A 23,810-nucleotide genomic window follows, 5' to 3' on the forward strand; every position below is an offset into this window, starting at 1 on the left:
TTATTTTGATATTAATTTTTATGTTTGATGAACTCTTCTTTAATATTGGCCAATTTGATAAGTTATATTGCAAAAAAAAACACCCCACAATAGCCCAGTGAAAGTCATCATAGAGAAGTTTTTGACAAGTTGGACGTGAGTGAAAGTCTTTGTAAAGAAAAGAGGAAATCAAGAAAAAGACATTTTCAGGTTACAAAGGAAAGAGTCAATGGAATAAAAAGAAAACAAAAAGAGGAATGTGTCAACTACATTCCACCTTTCACCTCTTGCTTGCAGGCATTCATTACTCACTCACCTTCAGTGTCAGCACCATCCTACTCAGGCCTTAGAAGTGAAGTTATAAACTGGAAGGAAAGATCCTGTACTTGTTTTATTGTTTTTGCTAGTGGTTATTATATCTTTAACTGTAATATGCTATACTAACCTATACTATTCTACATTATTGGTGTACAGAGTGAGCTCCACTGTAGATAACAAATAGGGATTTAACATTTGTGAGTCAAATAAATATTTTGGAGAAGCAACAGGAAGTGAGCATCCTAGCAAGACTGAAACATATTGACTTATCCAATTAAATTGGAAAAGCAATTTGCTTTCTCTTCAGTAACAGTCTTATTTGATTTTTAAAAATTCATTTCATTTGGAAAATGTAAAGATATCTTCAACTTCCTCAATCCAATGGCTTACATTTATTCAGAGGACAAATTCATGCTTGCTGAACTATTCTTGAAAACCCGACCACTCACAATGACTTTGATGGCTTTCCTAAACCAAGGGTAAAATAAAGCATAGATCAAGGGGTTCATGGCTGAGTTGTAATAAGCACACCAACAGCAAATCTCATAAATATAGGCCGGGGTTATGAAGCCCATAAAGGCATCAATTAATGAGTCAATACTGTATGGTAACCACGAGATCATGAATGCTATGACCGTGATACCCAGGGTTTTAGCTGCTTTTCTCTCTCTCTTGGCTACTCTGGATTTGTAACTGTCTGATGATGAATCTGTTTTGCTACCAGTATTTTCAATCTTTTTAGCCTGTTGTCTGGCCACAAGAAAAATATTACTATAGAGAATGATCATGACAAGGGTAGGTATAAAGAAGGACAGAAAATCTATCAATACCCAGTTTTGATTTACAACTGTCTGACAGCCTCCTGCACAGTTGAGGGCATGAGACAATTCCTCTAGCCCTTTCTCATTGGCACCCGTGTAGAACACGGCGCCACTGTAAGTAAGGGGCAGGATCCAGGAGATGCTGATGCATATGCATGATACAGACACCGTGAACTTGGTGGGATAGACCAGAGGGTCAGTAACAGCAATGTACCTGTCGATGGAGATGAAGCACAAGTGGAAGAGAGAAGAGTAACAAAATGCTGTGTCAAAACATGTGTGAAAAGTGCAGAAAGTTTGCCCAAAGTACCAGCAGCTCTCCACAGACTTGACCATACTGAAGGGCATCACAGTCACTCCCACTAGAAAGTCTGCACAGGCCAGAGAGGCGATGAGAAAATTGGTTGGTGAGTGCAGCTGCTTGAAATGAAGGATGGCAGTCATCACCAGGAGGTTTCCAAACACAGCCAGGACAGCCCCAAAGCCATACACCATGTACAGAATCACGCGGGATGCGGGTGAGTAGGGGGTTTTCACACAGGATCCGTTCAGGTGCTCATAGCAGAGCTGCACAGCTGCAGTGGGGGACAAGTTGCTCATGATCTGCCCTTTACACTCAAAGAATTCTGTCCTTGATTTCCACAGACTTTCAATGCTTCTGAGGGAAAAACCTACAGTAGGATGCCTGAGGAAATGATCACATATTAGTACTATTGTTTTTCAATTTTCCTTTTTTTTTTTTTTTACTATAAATCTCAATTGTGTTCAATAGCAAAATAAAATACAAAAAATTACATTGGCCAAGATCACTAGGAGTTAGTTTTGACTAATGCTTAGTTTCCTTGATTTGGTAAAGTCCTAAATATTTTTAGATGTTTTACCTCCAGATTTCCTCTTTTCAACAGGGTGTGAGATGAGAAGTAATTGTAGACGGAAAGCACCATCTCCTGTTAGGTTTATCTGCATTACTGCCTAAAGCACACAGTCCTTGCAGATAAATGAATGCCATCTATAGGAAAATCCCTAGATGGAATCCCTGTAGAGCAACGTGTGAAATTGGAAGATTGTTTTCAAGAGTGATTATTAAGATGGTTATTCTACAAAATGACTCCTCGCATTAAGTTAGGTTACTCATTACATTTCTACAAAAAAAAAAAAAAAGCCAAAGACTTTTTTTCCTTCTTAGACTTGAAAATTTCCCCTATTCTCACTTCCGTTGTGGACACTTTCTTGCGTTTTTATTACAAAGATAAAAGAGGGTATGAGCAGTGACAGTGAATACTTGGCTTTTTTCTCCAGTTAAGAATCAGCTTTGCATCTTCACTGGACACCAACAAACAGAAAAAGGAACACACACTGTGAGAAACTTGCAATGAAAGCACTGAAAGCTCCATTTGTTGTATTTAGACACATCTTGCTTTCTGAGCTTCTGTTACAGTTAGCGCTGGTAGAGAGAAGATCATTGTGTTCTTAGGGTATTGTCACTGAAAGCAGATTGCAATGTCTCTCCATCCATGTGAGAAATGGGTGTAAACCCCCCAAGTCCTGCTTCTGTGAGATACTCACAAACAGAAGACTTCCCATTCCCCTCTGCAGTGGGTTCCATGCTATCCCTGCCCCAACCTTTGCAAAAGATACGTCCTTGTTCTAACCCCCCAAATCAGATCTTCTTTGGGGAAGAGGTCTTCACGAATTTAATAAAGAGATCACCCTGTACTATGAAGAAGGGCATTAAATCTAAGAGCAGTGTCCTTCTAAGGAACAGAACTTGAGAAACAGGGAGAGGAGAGAAGATGGCCCTGTGAAAATGGAGGCAGAGAATGGAATGGTGCCACCAGAAACCAAGGAATGCTTGGAGGATCAGAAGCTGGAAGAGGTAGAGAATGACTCTCCCCAGAGCCGTGGGAGGGAAGCATGGCCTGTCAATGCCTTGATTTCAGACTTTGGTTACAGGACTGGGAGAGAATACATTTCTGGGAGGGAATAGAGCCAGCAAGATTGTGGTTGTTTGTATGGCAGCCCTGGGAAACTAAGAGATCTCTTGGATGGTTTCCATTAGATGGTTGGCAAGGAAGAAAATTTAGCAAAGTATCAAAGGGTGAAAATCAACACAAGTCATTCAACAAGCTGGATTTCACAGCTTTGAAGGCAAGTTGCAAACAATGAGAGTGTCTGTTGTCAGACAATTAGCAGTCATAACCTGATACTGTAGGTATAATTATGTTCATTTTAAACAAAATATTTTTAGAGGAGTTTTAGGTTCAAAACAAAATTGTGTGAAAGGTACAGAAAAGTTTAAATCCAGCTTGTACGTCTGGAAGTTTTCGATTCATGTACTGTTGAAGCCTAGCTTGAAGGATTTTGAGCTTTACCTTTATAGCATGTGAAATTAGTGAATTTGTGTATATGTACCACATCTTCCTTATCCATTCATCTATAGATAGACAGTAATGTTGCTTCCATGTCCTGGCATTGGAAGCATGGAGTATTAACCATTGGACCACCAGGGTCTCCTTTCATTCTCCTCACTGTGCTGAGTGTCAGAACCACCACCCACCAAAAAGTCAGTCAAGGTCAGAGAGGTGATGAGGAACTGAGCTGGAAAGGACAGCTGTTTGGAATGAGGCCAGTGAGTAGAGCTGCTGGTACTTTGGAGAGCTTTATTATCAACTGCACTATTATTTTGAAGAGATCTTTTGTTATTCTGCCAACTGTCATTGAGTTTGATTTCTACTCTTTATGCCATTTCTGAAAAAGTGATGAGCTACAATACACGAGTTTGGCATAAGCTATAGGGGGAGCCTACCTTCTAAGCTGGGAAGGCAATGTCCCTGGAGAATGATTGTACAGGGGTTTGATTCAGAAAGTACCAAGGGTAAATCCTGGATATGTAATCTTGGACAGCTTACTTGAACTCTCCTGGCATCAGATTGCTCAGCTCTGATTTGGGAGTAATAATACCCACCATAAAGGGCTGTCGAAATAGAGGTAAGGTAGGAAAAGACTCAACTTATGCTTAAGTCCAATTAATTACTATATTACATTACCAATAATATAGAATAGTACAGGTTAGTATAGCATAGTAGAGTTAGAGATATAATAACCATTAGTAAAAATAATAAAACAAGTACAGGATCTTTCCTTCCAGTTTATAACTTCACTTCTAAGGACTGAGTAGAATGATGGTGCTGACACTGAAGGTGGGTAAGTGATGAATGCCTGTAAGCAAGAGGTGAAGGTAGAATGCAGTTGGCTTCCTAGAGCAAGTGAGCTGGAAAGACTGGTATCAGTGATTAGATACCCAAATTGGAGGGATTTCAAGTACAGGTCCATATTCTAAAATTCTAAAATCTATAACATTGAAAGGTTGTTTCTAATTAATTTGTTGACAAACACTTGCATGAGGCTATTTCTAGTGTTAATTTCTTATCAGTCTATCTGAATATTCATGCAGATACATTAATATTCTTTTGACTATCTGAGTATTGATGCGGAAATAATGTATTGATGACAAGTGCTTCACAATATCCACTGGTATATTCCAAATATTTAATGGATAGGCCTTTTAAATGAAAAAGTAAAAGAGTCTGAATTTTACAAGTTTAGGGGTTTCAGATAAAAGATTGTGTCTAGTAAACTACAAGTCCTAAGTAAGGACAGAGGCAGGGTGGAGGTGATATTCTAGAAGGAGAGAATTTCTAGAAACTATGAGGCACATTAGTGCATGGTCAAGAGCACAGACTCTAGATCCAGTTGTCCTAGGATTGAATTCAGGCTTTCCCCAACTTCATAACTGGCCCAGGTCTCAGTATTTTCAGCTGTGAAATGGGGACGATAATTTTACCTTCAACAAAGAGTTAGTACGATGATTATTATTAAATTGAAGAAAGTAGGGAAAACCACTAGACCATTCAGGTATGACCTAAATCAAATCCCTTATGATTACACAGTGGAAGTGAGAAATAGATTTAAGGGCCTAGATCTGATAGACAGAGTGCCTGATGAACTATGGAATGAGGTTCGTGACATTGTACAGGACAGGGATCAAGACCATTCCCATAGAAAAGAAATGCAAAAAAAGCAAAATGGCTGTCTGGGGAGGCCTTACAAATAGCTGTGAAAAGAAGAGAAGGGAAAAGCAAAGGAGAAAAGGAAAGATATAAACATCTGAATGCAGAGTTCCAAAGAATAGCAAGAAGAGATAAGAAAGCCTTCTTTAGTGATCAATGCAAAGAAATAGAGGAAAACAACAGAATGGGAAAGACTAGGGATCTCTTCAAGAAAATCAGAGATACCAAAGGAACATTTCATGCAAAGATGAGCTCGATAAAGGACAGAAATGGTACGGACCTAACAATAGCAGAAGATATTAAGAAGAGATGGCAAGAATACACAGAAGAACTGTACAAAAAAGATCTTCACGACCCATATAATTACAATGGTGTGATCACTGACATAGAGCCAGACATCCTGGAATGTGAAGTCAAGTGGGCCTTAGAAAGCATCACTACGAACAAAGCTAGTGGAGGTGATGGAATTCCAGTTGAGCTATTTCAAATCCTGAAAGATGATGCTGTGAAAGTGTTGCACTCAACATGCCAGCAAATTTGGAAAACTCAGCAGTGGCTACAGGATTGCAAAAGGTCAGTTTTCATTCCAATCCCTAAGAAAGGCAATGCCAAAGAATGCTCAAACTACCACACAATTGCACTCATCTCACATGCTAGTAAAGTAATGCTCAAAATTCTCCAAGCCAGGCTTCTGCAATGTGAACTGTGAACTTCCTGATGTTCAAGCTGGTTTTAGAAAAGGCAGAGGAACCAGAGATCAAATTGCCAACATCCTCTGGATCATGGAAAAAGCAAGAGAGTTCCAGAAAAACATCTATTTCTGCTTTATTGACTATGCCAAAGCCTTTGACTGTGTGGATCACAATAAACTGTGGAAAATTCTTCAAGAGATGGAAATATCAGACCACCTGATCTGCCTCTTGAGAAATTTGTATGCAGGTCAGGAAGCAACAGTTAGAACTGGACATGGAACAACAGACTGGTTCCAAATAGGAAAAGCAGTTCGTCAAGGCTGTATATTGCCACTCTGCTTATTTAATTTATGTGCAGAGTACATCATGAGAAACGCTGGACTGGAAGAAACACAAGCTGGAATCAAGATTGCCGGGAGAAATCTCAATAACCTCAGATATGCAGATGACACCACCCTTATGGCAGAAAGTGAAGAGGAACTCAAAAGCCTCTTGATGAAAGTGAAAGTGGAGAGTGAAAAAGTTGGCTTAAAGCTCAACATTCAGAAAACGAAGATCATGGCATCCGGTCCCACCACTTCATGGGAAATAGATAGGGAAACAGTGGAAACAGTGTCAGACTTTATTTTTCTGGGCTCCAAAATCACTACAGATGGTGACTGCAGCCATGAAATTAAAAGACGCTTACTCCTTGGAAGGAAAGTTATGACCAACCTAGATAGCATATTCAAAAGCAGAGACATTACTTTGCCAACAAAGGTCCGTCTAGTCAAGGCTATGGTTTATCCTGTGGTCATGTATGGATGTGAGAGTTGGACTGTGAAGAACGCTTAGCACCAAAGAATTGATTCTTTTGAACTATGGTGTTGGAGAAGACTCTTGAGAATCCCTTGGACTGCAAGGAGATCCAAGCAGTCCATTCTGAAGGAGATCAGCCCTGGGATTTCTTTGGAAGGAATGATGCTGAAGCTGAAACTCCAGTACTTTGGCCACCTCAGTGGAAGAGTTGACTCATTGGAAAAGACTCTGATGCTGGGAGGGATTGGGGGCAGGAGGAGAAGGGGACGACAGGATGAGATGGCTGGATGGCATCACTGACTCGATGGACATGAGTGTCAGTGAACTCCGGGAGTTGGTGATGCACAGGGAGGCCTGGCGTCCTGCGATTCATGGGGTCGCAAAGAGTCGGACACAACTGAGCGACAGATATGATCTAATCTGATTGCTAAAGCACATCTTGAGTATTTAACAGAGCAAGTGTTCATAACTTTAAATGTTTTATATACATATATGTATATGTATAGATATATGTATTTTAGTTGTGGAGAGGATGATGGAGTGCTCAGAATTAACATAAAGATGCAAAAAGGAAGAAGGACCCTGTGCCCATGTTGACAATATTGGAGAGAGGCAAGACTGGTACAGTCTGATGACCTTAGGGGTTTCTGGGAGGTTGCAAGGTGAATGCTCCACCACCATGAAGAAGAATGCAAAGGATGCCCCCTCATTGCTCTGCTGTGAAAGAGCAGAGACTTCAGATGAAGACCAGGTTCCTAAAAGGTGCACAGAACTGACACAGAAGAAAACATGTTTGTAAAGTTAAATCTCAGTATTTATTCTTTGTAATGTCTTTCAATCTTAATTCATTTATGTTGAAATGCCAGTCTGGGGATCAGTACCAGTCTGGGGGTCAGAGGAGAATGATAACAATAAAATGCATGTCTCATATTGTTTGTTCAATTTACAGAACTGCCCTTTATTCTTAAATAATCTATTTCTTATATATTGATATTAAAACATACTTTTTTTCTCTGATGCTGCTGCTGCTAAGTCACTTCAGTCATGTCTGATTCTGTGCGACCCCATAGACAGCAGCCCACCAGGCTCCGCCGTCCCCAGGATTCTCCAGGCAAGAATAATGGAGTGGGTTGCCATTTCCTTCTCCAATGCACGAAAGTGAAAAGTGAAAGTGAAGTCGTTCAGTCGTGTCCAACTCCTAGCGACCCCATGGACTGCAGCCTATCAGGCTCCTCCGTCCATGGGACTTTCCAGGCAAGAGTATTGGAGTGGGGTGCCATTGCCTTCTACTTTCTTCTGTGAAATTCAGCCAAAACATAAAGCTGTCCCTGCTACTGTTGCTGCTGCTGTCTATGATGTCCTGAGTTGGCAAAGTTTATATTTGGCAACTATCTGTTGGTTCCTTGAATTTTTTTTTTTTTTTTTTTTACAAATTTTCTTATTTCTGAAACCCAAGTTTCTAAGAACTACCATCCTGAGACATTAGTCTTTTTAATAACAAAGGTTGTATTTTTGCATAGAATAACCCTAAAAATAAACCAGGGCAGCCTCTGGTCAATTCCAAACTTTTGAGACAGTGAAATCTCTTCCAATAGAAGCGGATATCTGAGAAATCAACCACATATATTAAAAATAAATAAATAAAATGCAAAAAAAAAAAAGAAAAAGCAATATCTAACGTCGACTATGAAAAGAGTTGTGCTGAGTCTTTCTATATTGTTTTTGCTACTCATCAAAACTTATTAGAGGAATCTATGCTATTTGCTACTCTAGTGTTTGACTCTCTCCTATATTACACATATAGTGGGAGGTCCATCTTAGAGGTATTCATATGAAGAGCTGGTTATCTTCCTCTGAGGAGCACACATTTGGGGAGAGAGGGGCACACAATATACCAAACAGGTCATCAGAAAGCAGAAAGCAGTGTAACAGACAAATGAACAAAGTGGTTCCTGAGAAGGCAGGGGCTATGTAGATATACATTTACAACCTCTATTGTTCTCGCTTTTCATTCATGAAAAAATGAAGACACACGTTACCAGGTACTGCTGGGACTTCCCTAGTTGTCCAGTGGCTAAGACTCTCCATTCCCAATTCAGGGAGCCTGCTTTCAGTTCCTGGTTGGGGAATTAGATCCCACATGCTGCAACTAAGACCCGGTACAGTCAAATAAAATAAAATAAAATAAAAATAAAATTATAAAGTACTGTTAATATATGAGCTATTAAAGGAGCACATGATTTGCAAATACAATCATTCTTTATCATAATAATATATGATATTCATGAAAAAATTGTATGCAATTTGCAAATTCATAACACTCAGGTGCCTTGAAATGTTTTGAAAGTAGAAGTCTTGCTGTGGAGAAGCAGCTCAAAGGAACCAAATAGTTATTAATAGAAACAATAAGATTGTTTGTATTTGCTTGATGTGCTGACCAATCCTGCTATAGAAATTACAATGTAATTTATCTAAATGATGCTCCCTTCACCCTTAGAGGGGGAAACCTTATACAGTAAAATATATAATGAAGAGGTCTAGGTTGAAATGATATGTCACAGGAAATCAATTATTCCCACCAGTGTCCCCATATCTCCAAAGAATTTTGTCTAACCTTTCCTTTATGATGACAGGATTTTTCCTTTGAAATAATTAGTACAAAGCGTGTTTTCATATTGCTCCCAGAAACTTGATGGCAGTGGCTGGGCCACAATGGGGGATAAAATTTACTTACTGGTTATTTCACTTAATTTCTGACTTCCTGGATGTGAATACTGGCTGTGTGTGTGTGTGTGTGTGTGTGTGTGAACACTCAGCCACATCTCACTCTTTGCGGCCCCATGGAATGTAGGCTGGCAGGTTCCTCTGTTCACGAAATTTTCCAGAATACCTGACTGGGTTGTCAGTCCTTACTCCAGGGGAGCTTCCTAACCCAGGGATCGAACCTGCATCTCTCGTGTCTCCTGCACTGGCAGGCAGATTTTTTACCACTAGCACCACCTGGAAAGCCAGAATACTGGCTCTATTCTTTAGCGGATATGCCACCTTGGGCATGAGACTCACTTCTTTATGCCCCAGGTTCCTCATTTATGATGTAAAGTAATAATAATATAGTAACAATATTCCCTTGTACATGGAGTTGTTGTGAAGACTGAGTGGGGGAGGTAAGGTGGTCCCAAGTGCTGAATGAAAGATCCATAATTTAGACAGCACTCTTAGGGTTAGATGGTTTTTATCGTTGTACCCTGCCAGTTCCAAAGCTCATGTGTTACATACCAGAAACACTTAATCAGTGTTCACTGACACAAAGGCCAGTAGACTAGCTCGCATACAGCCAGAGTAAATTAAGAAGAGAAATGAGGGCAAGTGCTTGTTGTTTTCTTAATAAGAAAGTTCTAAAATATTTATAATTATAGACAGAATTGAATGTTGACCTAGGAAAGGAAGTGGTAAAACTAAATGTTTTGTCTAATATATGTGCAAGTCTACTAAAACAAAAGGAAGACAAGTATAAATGCATTAAACTAGATGTTAGAGTGCTTATTTGAATCCAGAAGCTTTATGACATTCAGCAGACTTTTAAACTTTGATTTTAGCTTTTTCATTTTTAAAACGAGGAAGAATGATTTCTCTATATCTTGTGGCACAGGATTAGAGAAAGTTACTGCACTGAAGAAGGCAAAGTGGTTGTCTGAGGAGGTTTCACAAATAGCTGATGAAAGAAGAGGAGTGAAGAGCAAAGGAGGAAAGGAAGGATATACCCAACTGAATGAAGACTTCCAGGAATAGCAAAGAGAGATAAGAAGACCTTTTAAAATGAACAATGCAAAGAAATAGAGGAAAACAACAGACTGGGAAAGACTAGAGTTCTCTTCAAGAAAACAGGAGATATCGAGGGAACATTTCACCCAAGGATGGGCATGATAATGGACAGAAATGGTAAGGACCTAACAGAAGCAGAAGATATTAAGAAGAGGTGGCAAGAATACACAGAATAACTATATATAAAAGGTCTTAATGACTCGGATTAACCACGATAGTGTGGTCAGTCACCTAGAGCTAGACATCCTGCAGTGAGAAGTCAACTGGGCCTTAGGAAGCATTACAAGGAACAAAGCTAGTGGAGGCAATGGAATTCCAGCTGAGCTATTTTAAATCCTTAAATCTGATGCTGTGAATGTGCTGCACTCAATATGCCAGCAAATTTGGAAAACTTAGCAGTGGCCACAGGACTGGAAAAGGTCAGTTTTCAAACCAATTCCAAAAAAGGGCAATGCCAGAGAATGTTCACCCGAAATTGTACTACCATACAATTGTGTTCATTTAACATGCTAGTAAGGTTATGCTCAAAATCCTTCAAGCTAGGCTTCAACAGTGAACCGAGAACTTCTGGATATAAAAACTGGGTTTAGAAAAGGCAGAAGAACCAGAGATCAAATTGCCAAAATTTTTTGGATCACAGAGAAAGCAAGGAGAGTCCAGAAAAATATCTACTTCTCCTTCATTGATTTCATGAAAGCCTTTGACTGTATGGTTCAACAAATTGTGGGAAATTATTCAAGAGATGGTAATACCTTACCACCTTACCTGTCTCCTGAAAAACCTGTGTGCAGGACAAGAAGCAACAGTTAGAACCGGACATGGAACAAAGGACTGGTTCAAAACTGGGAAAGCAGAAAGACAAAGCTGTATATTGTTACTCTGCTTATTAAACTTATAATCAGAGTACATCTGAATGTCCTGGCATGTGTACATCTGGCATATGTAAACCTGGCATGTAAAATGCCAGAATGGATGAATTGCAAACTGGAATCAAGATTGCCAAGAAAAATGTCAATAACCTCAGATATGCAATAATACCACTCTAATGGCAGAAAGTAAAGAGGAACTACAGAGCCTGTGAATGAGGGTGAAAGAGAAGAGTGAAAAGCTGGCTTACAACTCAGCATTCAGAAAACTAAAATCATGGCATCTGGTTCCATCATTTCATGGCAAATAGAATAGGAAAAAAGCCGAAGCAGTGACAGATTTTATTTCTGGCGGCGGGGGTCGGAGGGGGGGTGCTCCAAAATCACTGCTGACAGTAACTGCAGCCATGAAATACAAAGACGCTTGCTCCTTGGAAGGAAAGCTATGATAAACCTAGACAGCATAATAAAAAGCAAAGACATCATTTTGCTGACAAAGGTTCATAGGGTCAAAGCTATGGTTTTCCAGTAGTCATGTATGGATGTGACAGCTGGACCATAAAGAAGGTTGAGCACCAAAGAACTGATGCTTTCCAACTGTGGTGCTGGAGAAGACTCTTGAGAGTTCCTTGGACAGCAAGGAGATTAAACCAGTCAATCCTAAAGGAAATCAACCCTGAATATTCATTGGAAGGAACTGATGTCAAAGCTGAAGCACCAATACTCTGGTCACTTGATGTGAAGTGAAAGTCGCTCAGTAGTGTCTGACTCTTTGCAACCTCATGGACTATAGAGTCGAGGAATTCTCTAGGTCAGAATACTGGAGTGGGTAGACTTTCCCTTCTTCAGGGGATCTTCCCAAACCAGGGATCGAACCCAGATCTCCCACATTGCAGGCAGATTCTTATCCAGCTGAGCCACACCTGATGACAAGAGCCAATTCATCAGAAAAAACCTGGATGCTAGGAGAGATTAAGGGCAGGAGGAGAAGGGGGTGACAGAGACAGAGGATGAGATGGTTAGATAGCATCATAGACTCAATGAACATGAATTTGAGCAAACTCTGGAAGATAGTGAAGGACAGAAAAGACTGGTATGCTGCAGTCCATGGGGTTGCGACAAATCAAACATGACTTAGTGACTGAGTAACAATAAAGATTGTATTTTTGAAAGCAGTAAATCAAAATGATGATTTTCACTGTCAGAACTAAAGAGTTGAAGGTAAACTAATGCTAAGCAGTCTAGGGTGCCTTTAAATCATTTGTTTCATCTTTAACCATCAAGTAAAGATGAGAGAGTTTCTCATAAGTACATTAAATCAGAAATAATACACAATCTCAGGAAAGGTTTACCAACTGATAGCATTTGTTTAATAATAATCAGAAATGATATCCCTAATATATGATTGATTTACATTAAATGAGAAATTAGAGAAATAAACAAGGGCATTTTGATATATATTCATCCCTGTCCCAATGATATGATGCTCTGATTTTTCAAACTTGATATCTGATTGCTACAAAATAAAATTAGAATAGAATCAAGAAATTTATTTTAAAAATTATTTAAAAATACAGAAATATACATTCTCTAGTCTTGGTACCAAAAACAAGTCTCCATGTCTGAAAAGTTGACCGGCTTCTATACAATGTGAATTGCTTAACTTGTTCAGTTTCAAATTTGTGGGTTATATAAAATGCATTTATCAGCCTCTGTCATCTTTTTATATCCTTCATTTCAGTTCTGTATTTTTTAGAACATATCTGTAATTTGAGCTTTCATGTATATCATTGAAAATCCTTATAACTAATCTTTGGAGCACTGCAAAAGTGAACAAAACAGAAAGCTAATTTGACATAAAGTACAATAAAAAATGACAATGTTAAAAACTCATGCGTGCTCTAAACATGTTAATCGGCAAAATTTATAAAGTCAGCCAAAATTTTATGAGCAGACAATCACCAGGAAATAGCCCACTCAACAAATGAATGCTATTTATAACATCAATTACCTTTCCCAGGGCAAATAATTCGACAGATATTATAGTCAATACTTTTATCTCTGGGTTTATTTTACCTGACTCTGAGATCATATTTCTGGACTCACAAATCTGAACACCTGACAAGGCAGAGTCACTACTTTGCCCTCCCTGAGCCAGAATATCTCTAAGTATTCCCCAGCTACATTTACACTGTAATAGTAATTTAAAAAACATTTCAAAGGAATAAAGAGAAACTATAACCAGGGATTAAACTATTATAAAGTAATAAAAGGGAGGATTTAGAATAACAAAACATTGCAGTTTCTGTCTATACATTCTTTTACATTTTCTCAAGAATGTTACAAGGAAGGGATTAATAACTAGAGATGTACAGTGAAGATCAGAGACAAGTAGCAACCCAAGATCAATGTTAAAATGTCACGTTTCTGGCTCCAAGGTCATGCTGTTTCCATAACAACCAGGTTTTTATGTTATATTGACCAAAGAATGATGAAACTGAATTTAAGTCTTCAGGTCATAATTTATTATGAAGCATAATTTATTCTTTTACTTTATAAGATCTTGCATGTATATGATTACATTTTCTACCCAATGATGTGTTTACTGTGAATCTATATTCAATTCCTCCATCTAAAATGTGGGCTTACCCAGAAAATAAATTTACTGTTGAGGAATTCTCTCTCAAGACTTTGCCTGTGACAATGAGTTTGATGGCTTTTCGAAACCAAGGATAAAAGAAAGCATAAATCAAGGGGTTCATAGCTGAGTTATAATAAGCAATCCAAACCAATATTTCATAAACATATGTGGGAGTGATGAAACCCAGGAAGGCATCAATGATGGAATCCAGGAAGTAAGGCAGCCAGGAGACCAGAAACGCTATGACTGCCACGCCCAGTGTTCTGGCTGCCTTTCTCTCCCTCTTGGCCACTCTGTCTTGGTAGCTGTTTGAGCATCGCCCAGTCTTACTCCTCAGATTCTCAATTTTTCTAGCCTGCTGTTTAGCAATGAGGAAAATTTTGGAGTAAAGAACTATCATCGCAAGGGTGGGGATGAAAAATAATAGAAAATTCACCAATACCCAACTCTGATTCACTGCAATTTGACAGCCTCCCACACAGGTGAGAGCACTTACTAGATCCTCCAGTCCAGCTGCATTTGCTCCTGTGCCAAGAAGGGAAAAAGTATAAATAATGGGAAAGAGCCAAGAGAAGACAATACACATGCCAGAAACAGACACAGTGAACTTTGTTGGATAGACCAGGGGGTCAGTGACGGCAATGTACCTGTCCAGAGAGATAAAGCACAAGTGGTAGATGGAAGCGTAACAGAATGACCCATTAAAACAAGAGTGGAGTTGACAGTAACTCTCCCCAAAGTACCAGCAGCTCTCCACGGACCTCACTGTGCTGAAGGGCATCACAGTCACTCCCACCAAGAAGTCTGCACAGGCCAGGGAGGTGATCAAGAAATTGGCTGGAGAATGCAGCTGCTTGAAGTGGAGAATGGAAATCATTACCAAGAGGTTTCCAAATACAGTCAGCACAGCTCCAAAGCTGAACACTGTGTACAGGATGAGGCGGGGACCTGGTGAGTAGGGGGTTTTCACACAGGATCCGTTCAGGTGCTCGTAGCAGAGCTGCACAGCTGCAGCAGAAGGAGACGCACTGCTCATGATTCTTTGATTTGATACCTGGAAACCTGTCACCCTCTGTGGCCCAGGATGTCATTCCAGTTTTCAAAATGTCCTTAAAGAGAAGATAAATACAATGTCAGCACTTGCCAGTGTATTCTGTCTTTAATTCCTTGTAAGTGCAAATCTTCACTTGCATGTTTAGAAAGTGATTCATATCCTCATGTAAAATGATCACTTCCAAATGAATAAGAAGTTAATTTTCAACATTACATAAAATGCTGTTGATTTAAATTTTGAAAAATCTTCCCTAGTTTTTCATATTAAAGGAGAGGTTGTCTTCAAGAAGCTTTTATAGGATACATGTTCGAATGCCACATTTTATTAGCATTATTTTCCTAATTTATCAGAGCAATGATAATGACCCAAACACTCCCTCCCCTCAGGAATGTAACTAAACAATTTCAATCCCCAAAGCCCTTAAGATTGAATCCCCATAAGTTCAAGGTGCTTAGAAAGAAAAAACTAAATAACAATTATGTTTATGCTAAAATAAGTTTATGCCCTACTAATTTCCTGATGACACTTTAGCTTTGCACGGAATCGAATAGTGCCTATCCTTTAAAACCTTTGAGTGGAATTTGAAAGTCATATTATTTGCTATTATTAAATACTGCCTTTTCACTTTTTTTAGAACCTTTTATGTATATGATTTCTGTGTTGAATGTCACTAGAACTCTTTCAAATAAACTCTTTATCCCTACCAGTGTTGATTTGTGTTAAAAAAGTAAATGTGTGGGCTCAGTTGCTCAGTCACTCAGTCTTGTCTGACTCTTTGTGACCACATGGGTTATAGCCCACCAAGCTCCTCTGTCTCGCCTTTTCCAGGCCAGAACACTGGAGTGGGTTGTCAATTCCTTCACCAGGGGATCTTCCCAACCCAGGGATCTAAATGTGTGTTTTATGTCTCCTGTATTGGCAGTTGGATTCTTTACCACACCACACACTGAAAAGCTCAAAGAAGTTAAAGAATCATATGTTAAATACTTGAATGCTTCAGGTTTGCTTTTAAAAATTCTGACCTGGGAAAGTGGGGTAGCAGAATACTTTTGTTTGTTCCTCAGGGAACAACAAAGGAAGTGTAAGTACAAATAAAACATCGTTTCTGCTCCTGTTGTTGGAGTTGTAGTGGGAGCAGCGTGGAAGATACATAAAAAATAAAATAAAATGAAAGGACTTTTGGAATGTGGATATTCCTATTATATATGCTGGATTATACCACTGACAAATTTCCTTTTTCTCTCAGCATTCTAGAACAGATCTCACCTTAGTTTTTCAAAAAGTGTTTTTTGCGGCTTCCCTGATGGTTCCCTGGTAAACAATTTGCCTACCAGTGCAGGAGACACAGGTTCAATCCCTGATCGGGGAAGATCTCATACGCCATGGAGCAACTGAGTCCCTGCACCACAACTACTGAGCCTGTGCTCTAGAGCCCGGGAGCCGCAACCACTGAGGCCATGTGCTGCAGCTACTGCAGCGCACGCACCACGTGCTCACAGCAAGAGAAGCCGCGGTAATGAGAAGGCTGTGCACTGCAGCTAGAGAACAGCCCCTGCTGCTGCTGCTGCCAAGTCACTTCAGTCGTGGGCTGCCATCTATGAGTCACACAGAGTCGGACACGACTGAAGCGACTAGGCGGCAGCAGCAGCAACTGGAGAAAAGCCTGCGCAGCAACGAAGACCCAGCACAGCCATAAACTGAACAAATAAAATTATTTTTTTGTGGGTACCATTTTTAATTTTTTAATTTTTTTTTTACTTTACAATATTGTATTGGTTCTGCCAAACATCAATATGAATCCGCCACGGGTGTACACATGTTCCCCATCCTGAACCCCCTCCCACCTCGCTCCCTGTACCATCCTTCCAAGTCATCCCAGTTCACCAGCCCCAAGCATCTTGTATTGAACCTGGACTGGTGATTTGTTTCTTATATGATATTATACATGTTTCTGTGCCATTCCCCCAAATCGTCCCACCCTCTCCCTCTCCCATAGAGTCCAAAAGACTGTTCTATACATCTGTATCTCTTTTGCTGTCTCACATACAGGGTTATTGTTACCATCTTTCTAAATTCCATATATATGCGTTAGTATACTGTATTGGTGTTTTTCTTTCTGGCTTACTTCACTCTGTATAATAGGCTCCAGTTTCATCCACCTCATTAGAACTGATTCAAATGTATTCTTTTAATGGCTGAGTAATACTCCATTGTGTATGTGTACCACAGCTTTCTTATCCATTCATCTGCTGATGGGCATCTAGGTTGCTTCCATGTCCTATCTATTATAAACAGTGCTGCGATGAACATTGGGGTACACGTGTTTCTTTCAATTCTGGTTTCCTTGGTGTGTATGCCCAGCGGTATTTAAAAAGTGTTTTCTGAGGAATGACTTCTATGTTTAAAAATCATTTTTTTCATATTGAGGCATAAAATAAATTTGAAAAGTTTACATTTTCAGCACACACAGACTGATGACATGATAAATGTATCCACCCTTATATTCAGCACCACAACCAAGGTAGAAAGCAACACCCTGGCAATTCTTCTCAGGCCCTTTTATAGTTAATCTCACCCCACATTTCCTAGGGAAAACGCTGATCTCCATTCTATGGCTAGAGATTAATTTTCAAGGCCTAAAAATCTTTTATGAAAAGCGTCACAATGTTTGTCCTCTTTGATGTCTGGCTTATTTCACTCAGGTCAATGTCTGTGAGTTTCATCCATGTCTGAGTACATTTTCAGGTCATTCCTTATCGTTGCTAAATGTAATTCCATTGTCTGAATATACCACAATTATTTTATCCATATTTTGTTGTTGTCCAGTTGCTCAGTCATGTCTGATCAGTTAATAAATATTCAGACTGTTCAGCTTGGGGTTGTCATATTGGGAAGTGTAGGTTTAACTCTGCAAGAAAGTATACACTTTCTTCTAAAGTAACTGGACCATTTTATACTCCCACCAGCAACCTATGAGTGTTCCAGTTTGCTCCAAATCTTTCTTTCCTCCTGGTGGATTGTCTATCGACTTAAAAGATGTTGGAATAAATCAAAGCTTATCCATCATATTTTATCTTACTTCTCTAACTCCACGTGAGAGGCCAACCTGTGAACAAGTAATGACAACTCAATGTGGTGACGGCTCGGATACACAGAGTGCAGTGGAGGTCACCGCAATGAAGCAAGGGAACCGTATCCACAGGCAAAGTTACCAAGCAGGTAACTATAAAGATAGGTTGAGAGGGTCAAGGAGATATTTAAGGTAAAAACAGAGAAGGGTTTCCCAGGGCAAGAGGGCAGTGTGTTTTGAGGCTCCGAGATGGGGGTTGGACGCATTCGCAGGGCTCAGAGCGGCTGTAGCGCAGGCGCAGTGTGGGGAGCGGCATGAGCTCAAGGAGACCTGCGCATAACCTGACCCCACCCCCCTCATTTTGCCAAGTTGTTTGGATTTCTGTGGAGGTCAGAGGTTAGGAGGGGAGAGGACATGAAATACCTGTGGTAACAGATACAAATCTTCGTTTCACCTGCTCAGGGATGCTAGATAGGATTTATTTTTCTGCAGTACTCTTAAATCTACTTAGAGTCTCACATTGCACCAGATACAAGAATAATACCTCAGTAAGTATAGGGATTGTGACCTTTATCCCCACAGTGTCATCCGTCTTCAGAGAGCTTGGTCTCACATTAGTATCTGTGGGTGTTCTTTGAGGTCTGTCTTCTGAGGAATGCATTTTCCTGACCTAAGGGACAGACTTATAATCTTTCCTGGTGGCTCTGTCCATGGAATTTTCCAGGCCAGAGTACTGGAGTGGGTTGCCATTTCCTTCTCCAGGGGATCTTCCTGACCCAGGGATCGAACCCGGGTCTCCCGCATTGCAGGCAGACGCTTTACCAAAGAATTCGCCTGCCAATACAAGGGATGCGGGTTGATCCCTGGGTCAGGAAGATTCCTTGGAGAAGGAAATGGTAACCCACGCCAGTATTCTTGCCTGGGAAATCCCAGGTACTCTAGCCCGCCATGCTCCTCTGTCCACGGGGTCACAAAAGAAAAGACAAGACTTGGTGACTAACAACAAGGGGCAGACCGGGCAACATTCCCCTTCTAGAGGGGAAATGCTCCTTCCAGCCTCGCTGGGAGGTGAAGTCTCTTCTCAGAATATGTGCGTCTACTCAACACATCTACTGTTTATCACTTTTCAAGAAATGACCTGAAGAGTAGAAATAAAGCACAAGTGGAACGTTTAACCATGACTCTTGATAGCTTCCATCGCTCCTAAAGACAGCACATAATTAATATAGACCAGAAGAGTTGGAGCATGTTAAAGATCTGCTGAAAGAAAACCATAAAAATACTTAAAAATATTAAGATATAATTCCTTAGATATTTATCTATATAAGGTGCAGTTTCTAAAATATACTAATGTACCTATGTCATAGTTCCATTAGATAAGACAAAAATATACCAAAGATATATTCTTAAAAGATATTCTTCCCCTGCCAAATAAAACAAGCAAGCACACAGATAAAGCTAATGATGCTTAGATAAAAATAAAGGTGGTATTATTAATATCAATTTTAACCTATGTATTTCAATCACAAACATTAAAATGGTAAAGCTAAATTACAAAGTAAGTCCCCCTCCCCAAACACAGACACAGTCTGTTATACATAAAATTACATTTTGTAAAAGTGTAATATGGGGACCTAGTCCATATATTGTTTTACAATCTAGGTCAGATTTTTTTGCTTCTGTTTTCTTTTGATTTTAGTGAAAAAAAATATTGTGGTTGTCTTACCTTGTTAACTGTTACAAGGCATTTGTTCTTTTAAATGGTTTTATAATGTTCCATTTCAAAAGTAGAACATAATTGATTTAATTTACACCATATCAATCCTAGTTTATTTCCATCTATAATTGAGAGATATACAATGAATGTCCTTGTCATGTTTCCTTCCTTGCCTGACTCTATCTTCTTAGGCTTGCTTGGCAGAAATGGAACTACAGAGTCAAGTGATATGTGATTTGAAATTTTATATAAATGTCTTCATTTTCCTCTAAGACAAGAGATATTAAATTGTGTTTTTCCTATATGAACATGCCCAACTCTCAGCAGTGTGCTCAACTTCTCAGAATCTAATTAATCTGATATTAATGATCCTTTCAATGCTGTCCTTCCAATTTGAGATATGAAACTTTATTACATTTTAACTAACTTTTAAAATTATTTGTACATTGGACATTTTAATGTATTTATTACCATATCTCTGTAAAATTTCCTGTTTATTTGTTTAGTGGGACATTTGTCTCTGTCTTTCTATTGTGTACATTGCTTTTACATTTTAAAATCTACTAATTCTTCATCCTGCATGCTACCAATAGTTTTTCTAAGTTTGTCTGTTTTCCTTAACATGGTGTTGTTTTTCTTTGAAGTTTAAAAATTAAGTGCCTGAATCCATATGGATTTTCTGTCATGATTCCACCAATAAAGTTAAAAAAATATATATGTTTTCTTCTGGTTTTTTAACATCGGGAAGAAATCAGTTTTGATTTTGTGAAATACATGAAGCAAGATCCTTAAGAATCTTTCAAAAAGTTTTATACAGCAACATTTCTAAATTACACATTTTTCCAATAACATATATAATACTGGTATTTTTTTTATCATAAACAGTATATAAGCTCCAAATAGTACCTATAGAAGGAAAAATAACCAACAATTGCTCTCCATCATCAGCTGGAAGGTAAAACAACAAACTTCATGAAATGAGAAAACGGTTACATAAAGGGATGCAACTATGATAGAAACTGGGCTTCCATTTGGCTAACAGTTATTCCTACATTTACAAAATGTCTCCTAAAAAAATAAAACATGAATCTCATCCTGAGTCTGAAATGGCTGATGGATACGTCTCAGAGACCTTTAGGAGCTCTAGAAGACTGGACCCCAAGAATCAATTTGCTCAAAATAAATGCAAACGGAGTCCACAGAACAACCTGACATTAACAGGGAACAGAGAAGGAAGAAATGTGAAAATGAAAAAAAGTTAGGTGGTAGGAAAGGTAAAACAGCAACAGGTTTGAAAGAAGAAAATAACAACTGACAGAGCAGGATGGTGTAAAGATTTGAGGAAACTAGAAATTATGGCCACTGTGTTGACCACTACTAGATAACAGGGTTCTATCAAATGCTCAAAGGATGCTAACTTTTCAAAATATGTAAACGTATAAAAGTGAAGCTGCCAAAGTCGAGGTGCCATGTCTCCTCCTCAACTGAATGATCATTGTCAAGTCTATATTTCATGCAATAATCACTACAGAAATTTCCAATATATCACCAGATCAACTTAAAATTTTTCAAATCATAGATACATAATTTAGGCTTTAGAAGTTAGTTTTATAATTCATAAACTGTCTTTTAATATTGCCAGTTTAATAAACCGATGGTAAATGAAGCATAAATCGAATGATTTAGGGCAATTTGCAATAACTGAACCAACAAAGTATCTCATAAGCATATGAAGTGTGATAAAACTTAAAGAAGAATCAATGAATGAATGAATCAGATACATCGAGTAATCATGAGACCAAAAGTGTTACATTGTGAAGCCCAGGGTTTTAACTGCTTTTCTCTGTCTCTTAGCCACTCTGATCTCGCGAGTCCCTGGTAATAAATTTATTTTCTAGTAATATTTTCCATCTTTTTAGTCTGCATTCTAACCGTAACAATAATATTTCTGTACAGTAGCATCTTAACAAAGCTAGGTGTGAAAAATAATAGAAATCCTATCAATATCCAAAACTGATTTAAACAGGTTGAAAATCACTTATTATGCAGAGAGCACTTACTAATCCCTCCATCCCATCATCTCTGACATCTGTGTACAGCTTGGCACCACTGTACGCCAGGGGCAGGATGGAGAAGATGCTGAAGCCAATTCCTGACACAGACACCATGCAGACTTAAACATAATACTTTTAACTGCATCCCCAAAAAAATTCCCTGGGAAAATAATCAAAGCAAGAAAAGCAACAAACTGGAGAAAGTTAATCACAGAGAAATTTTTGATAAATTGGGAAAGAGTAGATCAGTTTGTAAGGAAAAAAAGAAAGAAAATAAAAGGCAACAGACGTGTTTACAGGTTACAAAGGGAAGAGTCAATGGAATAAGAGAGAAAAGGTGGGGAATGACTGCAGGGAACAGGAAATGGTGCGTTCTACAGCAGTTAACAATAATGGGCTTAACATTTATTAGTCAAATAAATAATTTTGAAGAAGCAAAAGGGAAATGCACATCCTAATAGACTGAGACATTGATTTATCCAATTAAACTGGAAAAGCAATTTGTTTTCTCTGTAGTAACAATCTTACTTGATTTTTTAAAATTCATTCATTTTTAAAATGTGAAGATACCTTCAACTTCCTCGACCCAATGGCTTACATTTGTTCAGAGAATAAATTCATGCTTGCAGAACCATTCTTGAAAACCCCACCACTCACAATGACTTTGATGGCTTTCCTAAACCAAGGGTAAAATAAAGCATAGATCAAGGGGTTCATGGCTGAGTTATAATAAGTACACCAACAGCAAATCTCATAAATATAGGCCGGGGTTATGAAGCCCATAAAGGCATCAATTAATGAGTCAATACTGTATGGTAACCACGAAATCATAAATGCTATGACCGTGATACTCAGGGTTTTAGCTGCTTTCCTCTCTCTCTTGGCTACTCTGGATTTATAACTGTCTGATGATGACTCTCTTTTACTACTGATATTTTCAATCTTTTTAGCCTGTTGTCTGGCCACTAGGAAAATATTACAATAGAGAATTAGCATAACAAAGGTAGGTATAAAGAAGGATAGAAAATGTACCAACACCCAGTTTTGATTTATAACTATCTGACAGCCTCCTACACAGTTGAGGGCACTAGACAATTCCTCTAGCCCATTCTCATTGGCACCTGTGTAGAACACGGCACCACTGTAAGTAATGGGTAGGATCCAGGAGATGCTGATGCATATGCATGACACAGACACTGTGAACTTGGTGGGATAGACCAGAGGGTCAGTAACAGCAATGTACCTGTCGATGGAGATGAAGGACAGGTGGAAGAGAGAAGAGTAACAAAATGCCACATCACAGCATGTGTGCAAAGCACAGAAACTTTGCCCAAAGTACCAGCAGCTCTCCACAGACCTGACCATGCTGAAGGGCATCACAGTCACTCCTACTAGAAAGTCTGTACAGGCCAGAGAGGCGATGAGAAAATTGGTTGGTGAGTGCAGCTGCTTGAAATGAAGGATGGCAGTCATCACCAGGAGGTTTCCTAACACGGCCAGGACAGCCCCAAAGCCATACACCGTGTACAGAATCACCTGGGATGTGGGCGAGAAGGGGGTTTTCACACAGGATCCATTCAGGTGCTCATAGCAGAGCTGCACAGCTGCATTGGGGGATGAGTTGCTGCTCATGATCTGTCCTTTACATTCAGAGAATTCTGTCCTTCTTGATTTCCACGGACTTTCAATGCTTCTGGAGGAAATCATACATACAGTAGGATTATTATCAGACATTAGTAGTATTATTTTTTCAATTTTCCTTTTTTATCATAAATCTTAAATAAGTTCAGTAACAGAATAAAATGCAAAAAAATTTACATTGGACAAAGTCACTGGGAATGAATTTCAACTAACTAAAGCTTAGATCCTTGAATTTGATGAAACTCCCTTTTGGTCCTAAATATCTTA

At 39.0% G+C, this 23,810-nt stretch overlaps 3 protein-coding genes across 3 annotated transcripts; all 3 read right to left on the reverse strand.

The window, feature by feature from the left end:
* Nucleotides 1-624: 624 nt before the first annotated feature.
* LOC133254364 (trace amine-associated receptor 6-like) lies at nucleotides 625-2,084 on the reverse strand. Its single transcript, XM_061428645.1, has 2 exons — nucleotides 2,000-2,084; nucleotides 625-1,789 (listed from the first exon to the last, which is right to left on the reverse strand). The coding sequence occupies exons 1-2, from the start codon at nucleotides 2,082-2,084 to the stop codon at nucleotides 690-692; spliced, it is 1,185 nt and encodes a 394-aa protein (XP_061284629.1). The 3' UTR covers nucleotides 625-689.
* An 11,927-nt stretch (nucleotides 2,085-14,011) lies between these two features.
* On the reverse strand, nucleotides 14,012-15,070 carry LOC133254365 (trace amine-associated receptor 7a-like). Its single transcript, XM_061428646.1, has one exon. It carries the CDS (start codon nucleotides 15,041-15,043, stop codon nucleotides 14,012-14,014), a length of 1,032 nt encoding a protein of 343 aa, XP_061284630.1. The 5' UTR covers nucleotides 15,044-15,070.
* A 6,987-nt stretch (nucleotides 15,071-22,057) lies between these two features.
* On the reverse strand, nucleotides 22,058-23,603 carry LOC133254447 (trace amine-associated receptor 6-like). Its single transcript, XM_061428695.1, has one exon. It carries the CDS (start codon nucleotides 23,532-23,534, stop codon nucleotides 22,497-22,499), a length of 1,038 nt encoding a protein of 345 aa, XP_061284679.1. The 5' UTR covers nucleotides 23,535-23,603; the 3' UTR covers nucleotides 22,058-22,496.
* Between the last annotated feature and the right edge of the window lie 207 nt (nucleotides 23,604-23,810).

Source organism: Bos javanicus, chromosome 9 (genome assembly GCF_032452875.1).
Source record: "Bos javanicus breed banteng chromosome 9, ARS-OSU_banteng_1.0, whole genome shotgun sequence".
In the NCBI taxonomy this organism is placed as follows: Eukaryota; Metazoa; Chordata; class Mammalia; order Artiodactyla; family Bovidae; genus Bos; species Bos javanicus.

Excerpts from the sequence above, each read along its gene's own strand:
- LOC133254364 (XM_061428645.1), bottom strand. The coding sequence starts at position 2,084 with ATGCAGATAAACCTAACAGGAGATGGTGCTTTCCGTCTACAATTACTT. Across the intron at positions 1,790-1,999 it reads TGAAAAGAGGAAATCTGGAG|GTTTTTCCCTCAGAAGCATT; the intron begins GTAAAACATCTA and ends ATCCTACTGTAG.
- LOC133254365 (XM_061428646.1), bottom strand. The coding sequence starts at position 15,043 with ATGAGCAGTGCGTCTCCTTCTGCTGCAGCTGTGCAGCTCTGCTACGAG.
- LOC133254447 (XM_061428695.1), bottom strand. The coding sequence starts at position 23,534 with ATGAGCAGCAACTCATCCCCCAATGCAGCTGTGCAGCTCTGCTATGAG.